Genomic DNA, 13882 nt, shown 5'->3' with positions numbered 1-13882 from the left:
AAGCACGTGGGGCAGATGTGGATAAAAATGCGCACATCGCACGCATTCCTCCCCCGGGGCGGGGGCTGCTAATAGTATCTAAGAGCCCTGTGCGTTTCCCCTCCAGTGCGACCCATCCATTCCTCCACATCCAGCCCTGCCATCTCCATCCATGAGGTGGGACACACGGGAGTCACCAAAACCGAGAGGAGTGGCATTAACAGGCTGAGGAGCGAGATGAAACAGGTAAGACGGAACTCTCGGTGGCAGTGCCGGGAAAGAAGTGGTTTTCATACCTGGACTCACCTCAGAAAGTGATAGAACCCCAGGGCATGCAGGGTGCGGCCTGCTCTTCGCAGAGGATGTGAGGTCCCCTCTGTCCTGAAATCTGAACACACTCTACCCAGATAGCGAAAAATTATGTGAACATTCCAGAGAACATCCTTACCCACGTTTGTCTCTGTTGCCGAGAACCACGCTTCTCGGTGGTGGGCCGCAGCTATCCCAAAAGTAGAGTTGCGCAAAACGTAACTGAATCACCTCTCCGTCAAATGTGTCCTTCACGCCAAATGGCGAGACGAATGTAGAAAGAAGATGGAATGCTCATGATACCTGTATTTGCCACCATCTACAGGTGTCTCTTTTCTTTGTTCGCTTTTTATTTCACAGTAAATTCCTTCTGAACTGACCCCACAGGACTGCAAGGCAGCAGCTTTTTAGTCCTAGCGTGCCGGGTTCCCAGGTGCTAGGACTTGACCTATGTACAGAGGGGAGGAGAGCTTCCTTCTGACCATGACCTGAGTGAGAAACGGACTCAGGTTCTCCTCTCCGTTTCAAATGGTGGTGACTCGCTAGATGGAGTCCACGGGGTGCTAATGGGTCACACCCAGCAGTTGGGCCAGCACTTCCCTGGATTTTCCAGAGGGTGATAGAAGAGGTAGGGCATCCTTGGTTCGAAAGTGGCTTGTGTTTACTTCTTGCTGTATTTTTACTTTCAGATGACTAGGCGATTTAGTGCTGATGAACAGGTGAAACCTCTGTCTTGTTCTGTCCTTCACGTGTGTGTTTCGTGTCCTTTCTGGCTTGCATGCGGAAAGCGAGGCTGGGAATACGGAGAGCGATTGCGTGGAGAATGGTTTTGCCCGTCCAATGGGCTTGAGCGGAGGTGACTCTGTGGACTGCGGCGGGCAGCCCTGGGGACAGGCAGAGTGCCGGACTTGAGAGCAGGGGAAACGGCCTTGCCCCATGCCTTTAAAAAAGTCCATTTATCAAGCTCTTGGGTTTTATAGGATGCTCTGTGAAAGAGATGGTTCTGGGCTCTGCCTCGGCAGGAGTTTCTGTTCAAAAAAAGGGAAGTAAATAGGGAAAGGTAAAATGTGGTCATCGAGTATATGAATAGAAAGAATACTGTTGTCCCTGTCTGCAGGTTGCCTGGGGGAATTTAACCTGCAAGGAAACAGTGTGAGGGAATCTGCACTGTTTAACCCTGCAAGGAAAACAGTGTGAGGATACCACTCTTTCGTATCACCCCTGGGACGTGCTTCCTCCTCGTCCCTCCAGAAAGTCGGAAGCGCGTTCCTGATGATTTAACGTGTGTGACTGAGAGAGCGTAGAGGAGTCATACAGTGACATGCAGCTTCTGTGTGTCGTCTTCCAGGCTAATTTTGCTCCATTTCCGAACACCTCCCTTTGCTAGCCACTCGGTGGCACCATATCCCGGCAGTGGCTCACTGTGGGGGGATGTGGGCGGTTCCTTCTGCCTCCATTTAATACCATCCTTACATATTATGGGGACAAAATGATCTACTTTGGTAGGCTTAGATTCAGCCAGTGCCAGTTTTATTTTGGGCCACTTATATCAAGGAAATACGGTCTCGGTCCAAAATTGTATAGGTGCCTTGGCATTTTAAATTTCTCTTCGCTTTTGCGAGAACACCATGGATGCACGGTTTGGGCGCAGGCCCTGCCCCCTGCAAGCTCAGGGGGTTTTTAGATGAAGAAATGCCTGTTTGGCCAAAGGTCATCCGCCTGATCGTGTTTGTTCACGTAACAAATATCTATTGGATGGCAGTAGGTGCCAGATGCTAAATGGCTGGTCACGGGTAGGTATTTTATTGGTCTCTGCAGCTTTTCAAACTCTTCACATAAAAGCTTAGCAGTTTGTGGCTCTGACTGTGGAAAATAAAATGTGCCCTACCTTGGCGAGGCACATCCACATATGACTAGGATGGGTGACATTTCATAGTCTGAGAAAGAGCCTTTCCCAAGTTCGCCGTTGCACGGCCCAGAGCTCCGCGCTGGCCGGCGCCTGGCGCCCTCGGCCTAGATGGTGAGTGAGACTTGTGCGCCCGCATCCCGTGCACCTTCTTTGCGCGGGGTGCTTTCCATGCCTTGTGCGTTCCTCCTCTCTGTGTGTGTCCTTTCGTGTCACTGCCCATGACTGAGTGGACTCTCTTTGTTTTGTAGCTCTTTTCTGTGAGCCAGGCCGTGGCCAGCAGTGCACATTCCTCCAAGTCTGCGGTAAACCACGCACCCCGCCTGTTGTCCTCACCGCCTCCTCGTGTTGTGGTGTCTGAATGCTGTTGTTGCCCTTCTCGTGCACCTACCTCGTCCCTAACTCCCAAAGATTTGAACAGGTTTAAGTGTTTTCATTTGACTGTCGTTCTGAAGAGAGTCTAGAAAGAAAGCCACGAAGTTCTCGAATTGAGCTTTGTTGGCCCAGGAGCTTCTGGGACCTTTGAGGCATTGGTTCTGTGCCTTTCTTTGGAGCTCTGACGGTGAGCCACCGCCTGCACCTGCTGAGTGATTAGCACCTTGTACTCCTAATGCCCCGGCTTGGCTTGAGGCCCCAGATCAAGTGGAGGACTAGGAAATATTCTAATTGCAGAAGTGAGTCTTAATCTTCCTCTTGAAACTAGGAGAAAACCAGCTGAGTCATTGATGAGTGCGGCTGTAATTACTTTTATTTGTATCTAATTGTTGCCGTATTTAAGTGGCAGTAATGAGCCCAATGGAATAACCCAGCCTAACAGCCTCTTCAAAATAAGATCCGATGAAGTCCAAATGAGCACATAGGGAAAACTCCTGCCTCCTGCCCTGCTGGCACGCTTACCATTTGGATTTCATTTTTAAACCTTGAAGTTTGATATGCCTTGAGCAATAAAAGTGCCAGGTAGTCCGGAACACGATGTGTAAGGACGAGGGTTATCCCTTTCCCGCCCTGTAGATGGACGGGTTAGAAGCCGTCCTCCGGCGGAAAGCAGGCCGCGGGCGCAGCCACAGGGAGGCTTGCGGCACGGCCTCGCCCCCACGCTGAGCCAGCTCCGCTTCCAGGCCCCGGTCCAGGCCCCCACGGGGAGCCTCTCTGAGCTGCATCTGCATCGTGGGCGGGCCTGCTGGCCCTGCCCCAGCTCTTCCCTCCCGGAGGCCAGAGTGAGTCCGGCCTTGGGCTTGGGGGCTGGGAACAGGAGGACGCCCTCTCCCTCCGCTTCAGTAAAGCGTGTGTTCTGACTTGGAGGCCACCACCGGCCCCAGGGAGCAGCCGGCCCCGAGCTGAGAACAGGCAGAATAGAAAGCGAGCCAAAGGGCCAGATTCCCTGCCTTTACTTTTCGTCTTTCGTTCCAGAACATTCCCTCTCGCCTGCCCCCATATTATGTTACCTTCTCTGTGGCACCTAGAGTACAGGGAGGTGACCACCGCTTCCCTGTGGCACTGCAGAAGTGGGCATCAGGGCATTTATGCCCCTGGGTCATGGCACCTCTAAGAGGTTCACCTACTCTGAGAGGGCCCCCGCCCCCCTCTCTCTTTCTCTCTCTCTCTCTGAGCCCTCCTACAGCAGTGCCAGAGGGCCTCGGTGGTAACAGCTGACTCCTGTGACCACTTACCACAAGCCAGGTGTGCTCTCGGGGTTTTCTGCGTCTGTATTCAGTGAGTGCTCACAGCTCCCTGAAGCAGGTCCGACCGTGACCCATTGTACAGATGAAGCCGAGGCCCGGAGCTAGTGTTCAGGATTGACGTAGGTATGGCGAGTTGGGATTCACAGACTGACCCCAGAGCCCTCACTCTTACCTGCTCAGCCTCCCTGTCAGGTCAAGGTCCTTTGCTGCCGTGCTACCTCTTGAGGGCTAGAAAGAATACATAGGAGACCCATAACCAAACCGGTACAGGAAAGAATCCATCCGGCTTCAAGAAACGCACAAGTCAAATTAAGGAACTTTGTTCCTTTCTGGACATGTGGTCTGGTAGTTTGACTAGGTCACAGAGTCATCCCTCTTGATGGCCAGCGGTCCCTGCGGCTGCCGGCTCCGAGGTTTCTGAAGGCCGTGTGTTGTCTGTCTTGCAGAGATCCAGCACCCCATCCTCGCCCACTGGCACATCATCGTCAGACTCTGGCGGGCATCACATCGGCTGGGGGGAGCGGCAGGGCCAGTGGCTACGCAGGAGGAGGCTGGACGGAGCCATCAACAGGGTCCCCGTGGGATTCTACCAGAAGGTGTGGAAGATCCTTCAGAAGGTAAGCTTGGCCGCTGTGCTGCGTTCCACTGGCCTTGTTTCTGGGGGACGGACACTCCCAGGGGAATGAACCATCCCCGTTAATTGCGTTGCAAGGCATGGCAGCACCTGCAGGGATCAGGTAGCCAGTCCCCAAGCTTGGGGAGTCCCAGCCTAGAGCAGGGTCTCTCCACCTCTGACATTTGGGGCGGGGCAATTCTTTTTTTGTTGGGGGGGGGGTCCCGTATATGCAGGATGCTCGGTGACATCCCCAGCCTCTACCCGCTAGATGTCAGTGGCACCCCCACCCCCAGCTGTGACAAGCGCAGATATCCCTGGACATTGCCAGATGTCCCTGGGACGCGCAGCAAATCATCCCGGTTCAGAACCGCCGGCTGGAACCGCAGCAAGTTAGATAAGGTGGCAGCCCGAGTGTTAGGGGACCACCTTTGACATATTTTAGGAACACAGAAATGTCAGAAGATAGACAAAAACCAGGGAAGGCTTTGGCTGAAAACACTGTGACGTAGAGGGCCTGGAACCCCCGCCCCCCCCGCCCCCGCAGGCTCTAGCCTCCTGCCTGTTCCAGTGGGTGTGGTGTCCCCACCGTTCAGCGACACGATCGAGCACCCCCTGTCTGCAGGGCACCGTGTCCGCTCCCGGGTGCCTTGAGTCACCCCAAACCCCAATGTACCTGGGGCCACCTTTGCCTCTCCACCTAGAGGATGGGGGGACCCCAGACCCACTCCCCTTAGCTGGCTGCCCACTCTGTGGCCATCAGGGCTGCATTTCCCGGCTGTCTGGGGACGTGGAAATGTCTGCAGAGGCCGTCAGAGACGGCCGTACGGTGGAGCCCCAGACTGCACCACACACACCCTAATGCAGGAGGGCCTGAGTGCCGGGGGTCAGCGGGGAAGCCGTGCCCCTCTGCTGTCCGCACCCACGTTCCGTCTCCCTGCCGCACCAGCCCCAACGCACATCCTTCCTTGCACACAGTCTGCCTCAGTTTAAGGCTTCCGTGCAAATTAAGAACCATGGGCAGGACCAGTTTTTTCTTAAAACTATTTTTGTTAGCTCATTCATTTCACAGTAGGAGAGAAAAGTAATCCCAAATGAGCACACGCTACAACCCCCTTCCCAAAGGCATAGCACCTCGCAGCGGCTGTACTCCGGTGGCAGGGGCCAGTGGTCCGTTAAGGAGCCTTAGCCTCTCTGCTGTGTGGAGAGCGAGGTCTTCATGCAACTGGGCATGGGGAGGTCAGAATGGTCCCTGTCCTTGTGCAGCGGGTCCTCACATGGGAGCAGAGCCCTCAGATCCCGCAGAAGCCTCTGCTTCTCCTTTTTCTACCTGCGGTCAGAAGGTATGGCCACTGCTGCCACTCTGTCCTCGGCCCGCCAGCGCACCGGGACTGAGAAGGTAGCCAGTGAGAGGAGAACAGACTTCCCAGAAAATCTCCCCACTCTTCCTGGGGCATCAGACGCTTCCATCCAGACTTCCACTAGTTCAATACCAAGACACTCTTATTATGAAAAAGCCGCATTTTGCGTTGAGCCGGCGCTTGATATTTATATACATGGGTGTGCGTGTGCATGTCTGTGCATGTGCTCAAGTCTTTTGTGATTGGTGCTTATTATAGAAATCTCAAAAATAGATGCCTGCAAAGGCACAGAAGTATCACTTCACCAGCAGGAGCCGTGAAAATATCCCTTTCTGTGGCCCCAAAGGGTGCCTCGCAGCCGCCAGGGCCTGGTTGCCAAGTGAAAGGCGGAGCTGCCACAGAGGAGGACCCCGCGGCTCCCTGGGGCATCGTTCACACAGGATCTGAAAGATGCCTGCTGGTTCCCTAGAACCGCTCCATCGAAAACAGCCTGTGGGCAGTGAGAACAAGCTCTCTAAAAATAACTGACAGTCTGGCGTGTTCAGCCCCCATGTAGGTTTCCAGGGCAGAGTGACTTGGGTGTGTGCGAACGTGTGTGCACACTTACTAATCGGCTCCTGGAATCTGAACTGTGCGGTGTGTGTTCTGTCTCCAGTGCCATGGTCTGTCCATCGACGGTTATGTGCTCCCGTCCTCAACGACAAGAGAGGTATGATGAGAAACCCCGTCCCCCACCCCTACCCCCCCACCCCCCACGGTTCCCCCCTCCCCACCCAGGGCTTTCTTTCACCGTCTCCTAACACTCCCGCTTCTTTCAAGTGTGCTACGTCCACACAGGCCTTTTGTAAGTCCATCTCTTGAGGCACTTCACCTTCCAGTTTTGCTCTTTCCCGCATTTATCGGCATCACCTTTTCTTTGTCCTCACAGAAATAGCATTTCTGACCGCCAAGATCTATACATTTGCTGTTTAAAGTGCTATTAAGAGAAAAGAGCAAAGCTGCCCGCCACCCTTGTTGGGCACTCACGCAGTCCCCTTCGACCCCCTCCACCGAAAACGCTTTCCAGGTTTCCTTCTTCCGATTCATTCTTTTACAAATTGAGTTTTTAGTTCCTGTCCCACCCGAGACACCATGCTTTATGGCACAAGGAGTGACCAAGAAGCAAGAGGAATAAGAAAAGGGCCCTGCCCCCTGGACGGCCCAGTCCAGTGGGGGTAGGTTCATCAAGCTAGGACAAGGCCAACTCACCCGCACAGCAAGGTTCCTGGCCTCCTGCTCCAGAGGGTTCCAGCTGGTGGAATCAATGTGGCCAGAAAGGAGGCAGCATTTTGGAGCTGAGCCCTGGGCCCAGGGGGTGCTACGGTCAACGTTGGTCACAGGGCTGTCTGGCCTCAGCTCACTCCTGCCCCCCTGCCGGTCCCTTTGACAGATGACCCCACAGGAGATCAAGTTCGCCGTGCACGTTGAGTCGGTGCTGAACCGCGTGCCGCAGCCCGAGTACCGGCAGCTGCTGGTGGAGGCCATCATGGTGCTGACGCTGCTCTCAGACACGGAGATGAACAGCATCGGGGGCATCATCCACGTGGACCAGATCGTGCAGATGGCCAACCAGCTGTTCCTACAGGACCAGGTGAGTGTGTCCAGGCCCACCTAGTCACCCCCACAGCCAAGACGGAGAGAGGGGCAAGGTGACGGGTTGGCTGGCCTGTGTCTCTGTCAAGGCTGAGGATTTTGTGTCCAGTAGGAAAGAATATTCTCAAACAAAGAAAATGTCACCACAGATGGTGGTAAAAAAAAAAAAAAAGTCAACCATTTGGTTAGAAAATGGCACAACGGCCGCTTGGGAAACCTAAAGATCTTTGCAAATGGATAGACTCGTTGTGGCTTAGGTTTTAGTGCGAGCACCACTCTTGCTGTGGATACGGCCTTGGATAAGCAGACCACTTACCCTGCGGCCAGAATCCAGGTAGGAGAAGCCGTGCTCTCGCTACAGAGACATCGCGCACTGCGAACTAGCCTGTGCGGGAGCACAGTGTGGCCCCCAGAGGAGAGGCTGGATGTTGGCCCTGGGCACCCTTGACTCCTGCCCTTGGGCTCAGAGCCCCTCTCTGGGGGCCGCTGGTCTCTAGCAACCTGATCGCCAGCGCACACAGCCATCACAGCGCCGGGGGGCTGAATGCTGCTCATTCTTCGTGTTTTTTCCCGTTGCAGATGTCAATTGGAGCCACGGATACCCTGGAGAAAGACCAAGTCACTGGCATTTGCCACTTCTTTTACGACAGCGCTCCGAGTGGGGCTTATGGGACAATGACCTACCTGACAAAGGCAGTGGCTTCCCATTTGCAGGAACTGCTGCCCAATTCAGGCTGCCAGATGCAGTAGGGCCTCAGTGCTCTGAGTCTGTCCCTCGCTCCCTAGCCTCGTCGGGAACATCCTGTTCTCCAGGATCCCCGGTGTGGTCACAAAACCACGTCCCTTCAGAAACCCTGGAAGCCACCGACCTAAAACCAGTGTGTGTCTAAGCCACAGAGCCGACGGATCGTGTGTCCCCACAGGGAGCACCATGGGGTCGCTGTCTAGGTTCGCTTCCCTGTGACGTTTGCCAGAACAGACTCCAAGAGACCAGATGAGGAGGAATTAGAAACTGGTCTCTTTTGAGTGCAGTGTGAACGGAGAGGCCAGCTTAAATTGGCTTTCACCGAGAGTTCCCGAAAGCAGTCAGGTGGTCAGATATGCTAGTGACACCTCCAAGGATGGGAAGATCTTCGAGCAGCGGGCGTCTGACGAGCGGACCTTGACAAGGGGGACATCTTAACAGGATGTGGCCTGTGGACCAAACTGTTTACCAAATACAGCAACTCTGTCTTTCTGTGCAACTTTGGTTTTCTTATGCCTTGCTTTCTTTCTAGGCCTCTCGTTTTACTGGCACGGCTACCTTTGCGTGACAGTCCTCTCTTGCCGAGATTTAGAAGAGTGTTCACAGTTAACTTTGGCTTGTGGTCTTCAAGGATTTTATCCTGGCTGCTTATGAATTAGAGATTTCTTCTGCCTTATTTAAAAAAAAAATCTGGAATATAGCAAAAAAAAAAAAAGGGGGGGGCCAAGAGGTGCCAGCACTTCTAGCTGGGCCAACTGTTGTTTGGGGGCTGGAGCAGCAGGGAGTCCCTCTGGAAGGCCTGTGCCCCCCCCTACCTCCACATAGGGTGACAGCCCTGGCAGGCAAGCGGGGAGCCACACGAGGAGTACACGGTGCCCGATGCCATTTGTGCTGCCGCACAGGCAGTGCTTCTGTCTTAGCGGAGAGCCAGGCTGGCGACTCGAGCCCTTCTCGTGGGAGCGTTTTCCTCTTAGCTCCCAGGTAGGTGTGCTTGGGGAGCTTGGACGTCGAGCCAGGACACATCCTCAAGGGACAGGGCCGTGTAGTCTTGGGCCGATGTTCTGGTGAATGGGGTTTTCTCTAGGTCTGGTCTTACCTGGTAGGGGATGGGGCAACACCAGGGGAACACTTCCCGTGAAGAATAAACTTCGGAGGACAGGTAGATGCGTGGTGGTGGTCTGGTGCGCCCCGGCGGCTCGACTGTGACGGGTTACATTAGTGGTGGCTCTGCCTCTGAAGGGGGGCGTGGCCACGGGCCTGTGGCTTGGGGTTTGCGTGACGGTGGAGAACGTGGATGCTCTGGCTGCTTTGAGGGGACCCGGGGGTGCCCGGCCCCACCCAGAGTCCAGACGCAGTGCTGATGGTCATTCCTGAAGCAGGAGAGGCGGGGTGGCCTCGCGTTCCTGCCGCTTCCTGCTGAAGAGCCTCTCTCCGGTCCAGACCCAGGGGAGAGATGGTCTAGAAGTCCACGTCTCAGTGCTCCCAACCTGGGCTCGCCTTGCACAGGTGACTTCGTGACTTTTGTCTCCTGTTCTTGAAACCACAGTACTTTCTTCGCTCGGGCACAGGGTAGTTACATAAAGGAAAGCCCCGGCGTCTCGCACTTTCTGCTCCACCGGACTTCTCCCCTTCTCTTCTTTCCCTTCCCTATTAATGTCAGCACGTGTTGAACACTTTCTCTGTGCCAGGTGTGGGAACACAAAGATACAGGAGGCGTGACTCGGCACTCAAGGACCTCACCCCGGCAAGGCAGGCTGGTGTGAAAAGATGAGCACGCTTTAGGGGGGCGGGGGCGGTGTTAGAGAGACAACACGGTGTGGGACCGGAAGGTGGGGCCTGCCCAGAGCACCAGCATCGGCACAGATCTGAGCCCGTGCCGGCAGCCTGGCCTACCGCTCCTGCCCACGCGGCACCTGGCCTCGCGCCACGCTTCCCCCGAGCTCCTGCAGCGCTTCCTGTTCGTGCCCTGCCTTTCCTGGGAATCCTGTTTGGTCTCATTTGCCTTTGAGGGTCTGGGATTCGGAGGTGGTCACAGCCACCCTGGTTTCAGACTAACGTTTTCATAGCCTCGCTTGTCAGTGTCTTTAAGACACGCTTGACATAAACAAGGATCGTGTAATTTACCTGATAGACTTCCTAGAGGATCATTTGAAACACAGACGATGTAAGAAAGGCACCAGCTGTGAAAGTCCTGGTTGCTTCTTGGAAGAAAGCTCAAGAAGAGTTACAGCACTCCAGAATGAGCCAGATGCTAATTTAGAACATCACCTGCCTGTGGATGACGTACAAAACCACAGATGCCGTGTTCGGGCTCACCAACCGCGATGCGGGCCGGGAGAAGAGCCACAATAAGCAGTTCAACGGAGCCTTCGATTCACTCTTTTGAAGCCTCTTTCAAATAAAATCCTGAAATAGTATCACATTTCCACAGGCATCAAGCTGTCAGCTTCAAAGAAGGAGAACAGGCTTCTGACGCTCGATGCAGCGGAGGCCCACGCCGCCGCGGGGAACAGATGCTCCAGGGGGACGGTAGAGACCCCGAGCCGCCTCTGTCCTGGCCTCGGCACACAGGGTTTCCATGCCGGGAGAGAGCGGCCGGCAGCCCCTGCTGCTCTTTTCCTCTCTCTGTCCTCAGAGCAGAAAGGCCAGTTTTGACCTGTGCTGGGCGTGGGGCGGGGGTAGCATGTCCTCTCGCAGAGCCGGGAACAAACATTTCTTTTAACATCCGTTGCAAATCCGTCAGCCGCCCCACCTGCTGCTCGCCCTGCTTTGACCCAGGTGAAGCCAGCAGCAAGGAAGAAAGTTCTGTCTCCGGGTCAGGCTAGCCTTCCATCCCACCTCTGTGACCTGGGGGTGAGTTACGTAGCCTCTGTGCGCCCCTGTTTGCCCACCCGTCAAATGCACACGAGGCCCGCACACTGGCACGGGGCTGAGTGTGAGGGGATCCCAGGGATCACGCCTTCCGCTCCCCGCCTCTGGCGGTCAGAACCTGGAGCTCCCCGTTCACGAGAATCCAGATTTTCCAATGGCAGCTCCTAGCCGGGCCAAGGGCCAGGGGCAGGAGGGTCTCTGGGTCGTGCCAGTGTCTGACGGGGTCGGGGGGGCGCGGGCATCTGTCAGGAAGTCAGGGCTTCTGCCACTTTGCTGAGGCCTAGTCAATGGCAGGAGATTGTTACACATTAGCTGCCTGGGTAGAGAGAAGTTAGATGCTCCCTGTGTTTAAAAAAAAAAAAAAAAAAACCCACAAAAACACACACACACAAAAAAGGAAAAGAAAAAAGTCCAGAAGATCAGGAGGCAAGAGAAACAGTTTGTCAGCTGATTGATACCATTTATTTCTGGACAAGACGACAGGAGGCTCAGCCTCCCTTGATGTAAATTACAGCAGAACCGTCACTCAGTTCTACAGACACGCACGCAAGTCTGGCAAATGGCTTTTGTCTTCCCTGCTTCCTTGTTGTCAGAGGGTACAAAAGCCTCCCTCCCCCTCCCTTGGCGCCATTATCTTTCAAGGTGACTCTTATGCTTTTGAAATCCCTGCCATCTGTTCTGTGTCTTTGCACTTTGCATGGTCCCAGAATGCCTTCTGTTCTCCCAGACTTGGCCACCGATTCGATTCCTCTGCTTGCGAGGAGAAAGCAAAGCCTCCCCGTCACCCTCTTAGAGCCCGGTGTCCCTTTGCCCTCCTCAGAAAGCCGTTTAGGAAAACCCATGTCCTTGAGTTACCAAGAGAGTTCTCTGAGGCATGAGAGGAACTGAAACCACAAGAGACTATTCTGGAGTCTAACACATGGAGTGTTGGATGGTTGGGGAGAGGGAACAATTCCACCAGAAAACCACTATGTGTGTTTTTAAGGAACATATGTGCACTTTTGGCAAAAACGCCTTCTTAGAAGGAGTGGGATAATCGGAACCGATGAACTCTGCAGTCATGTGATGCGTCCCTCTGCCTCATTGCAATATGTCAACCCTTGTGAAAAATGAACTGCTCAGAAAGCATCTATTAGGGCCTACTTCAGGCTAGGCGTTGCTCGGCTCGCGGGAATACGGACGAGCGTGGCGGGATGAAAAAACGCCTCTCGCTGAAGACCTCTGAGGAAGGACACTGCCCAACCTGCTGGGATGCATTCCCAGCACAGGCCTCCCAGGACATCTGCTAGCTGTCATTTCTGTCACCGGCACGTGAGTTCCAGAGAGGTTTGCTGCAGAGGGAAGCAGGGCCGCGGGCAGTAGCTCAAGGCGGAGGGGAGGGGGGTTTCATGGCACAGCAGGTCTAGGGGGACTGCGTCTGGGAGGCAGAGGGAAGGAAAGGAGCGCCCGAGGGAACTGAACTTCCCCCGCTCCTCCTGAGATGCCAACAAGCTCCCGGAGCGGCCCCCGCCCTGCTGCCGTTCGGGGCGCGAAGCGGGGAAGTAGAGGCGGGCAGAGGACTGCAAGGAGCTATTCCTGTTCCCTTCCTCAAACCTCCACCCCCGTCTCTGGCCTCAAACCCCTGCAGTCCTCACACCATCTTCAAGCAAACGTGCACAAGTGCGCACACGGCTGTCGGCCTGCCTTTGCCTGCGACACTTCCGGAGATGGGGCTGTGACTCCTGTGTCTCGGTGGGCCGCCAAGGTGCACTGGCTGGGAACCGTCCCCGAGGCTCACCTTCAGGCAAGCCTCTGCCTGCTGTCGCCTGCCCCTGAGCCCTACACGGAGGTTTCTCTCCGCCCCCAGCCCAGAGGGCTCAGACCACGGGCACTCCCCTGCCTTTCAAGTCGGGGCCTTAGAAAGCACAGGAAAGACGGAGGCCAAGGCCTTCTAGGCTCTAAAGGCTTCACGTTCTGCAGGTCGCTCCAAGGCTGCTTCCTCTGCGCTTTAAATAGATGTGCTGTGCTGAGTTTTAAATTTGACACATTTCTTTTTTTGAACTTAAAAAAAGCACAGTGGAAAGCAAGCAAGCAAGACACTTAGTGACTCATCCTCGGGAGGAAGGGAGCAGCTCCCTCCCTGATCAGAGGCGGTGGTCAGGAGAACATTCCAGGAGGCTGGCCGGGGCGTGGTGTGTACCTTAGAGGGGAGAGAGTGGAAATATGGTGGGAGTAGGGGAGGCCAACAGGATTGGCTCTGAGGAGTCCCTAGAATAAGTGACCTTGTCTTCTGAGGATCTTACTTCTGGGCCAACCTCACGTGTGTTGGAAAGACGGAGGCCGGTGGCAGAGATTTAAACTGTACATCTGTACATCCCTCCGATATTGGTAAAGAACGAACCTATCCTCATCGTACATTTGCTTAGCTGCCAGACCATTATTAGCACCAGAATTTTACAGATGGGGAAACTGAGGCTCAAAAGGCCTAGGCATTGCATAAGTTCTCCTATTTCAGATCAAGATGAAAGCCTGTGTTTCAAGACTGCGTGTGTACCTAGATCTGGGCAAAAGAACACTGCCTTTACCAATCTACCTCAAGAGAGACCCATTTCCTTGGTTTACACAAGGTCTGGATGGTACATATGGGGACAAGTACTGCAGGGGACAGGAATTCCCAGTTTCGCGTAAAGGGGTTTAGAAAACCCAACGCAGCCTAAGATGATGCAAATCCTGTTTGCAAATGGGCAGCCTGCTGGAGCATGGAGCACTCTACCCGACTTAGGAACCAGACACAATCACCAGGGA

General features: G+C 54.7%; 1 protein-coding gene across 8 annotated transcripts in view; it reads left to right on the top strand.

Moving 5' to 3' along the window:
• Window positions 1-9211, top strand: part of PHKA2 (phosphorylase kinase regulatory subunit alpha 2) — a 72441-nt gene extending 63230 nt beyond the window's left edge. For 2 of the 8 annotated variants that reach the window (XM_047843570.1, XM_047843569.1), the window contains 7 exons: window positions 107-225; window positions 978-1007; window positions 2446-2499; window positions 4323-4493; window positions 6506-6559; window positions 7280-7480; window positions 8062-9211. In XM_047843570.1, coding sequence (XP_047699526.1) covers window positions 107-225; window positions 978-1007; window positions 2446-2499; window positions 4323-4493; window positions 6506-6559; window positions 7280-7480; window positions 8062-8232 — 800 coding nt within the window. In that variant the 3' untranslated portion in view covers window positions 8233-9211. Of the gene's footprint in view, window positions 1-106; window positions 226-977; window positions 1008-2445; window positions 2616-4322; window positions 4494-6395; window positions 6560-7279; window positions 7481-8061 lie in introns of those variants that run through there. The other 6 variants (XM_047843571.1, XM_047843573.1, XM_047843576.1 and 3 more) reach the window with 6 other exon arrangements.
• Window positions 9212-13882: the final 4671 nt, after the last annotated feature.

This window comes from Prionailurus viverrinus, chromosome X (assembly GCF_022837055.1).
Source record: "Prionailurus viverrinus isolate Anna chromosome X, UM_Priviv_1.0, whole genome shotgun sequence".
NCBI lineage: Eukaryota > Metazoa > Chordata > Mammalia > Carnivora > Felidae > Prionailurus > Prionailurus viverrinus.
This window is presented reverse-complemented; position numbering and strand designations above follow the sequence as displayed.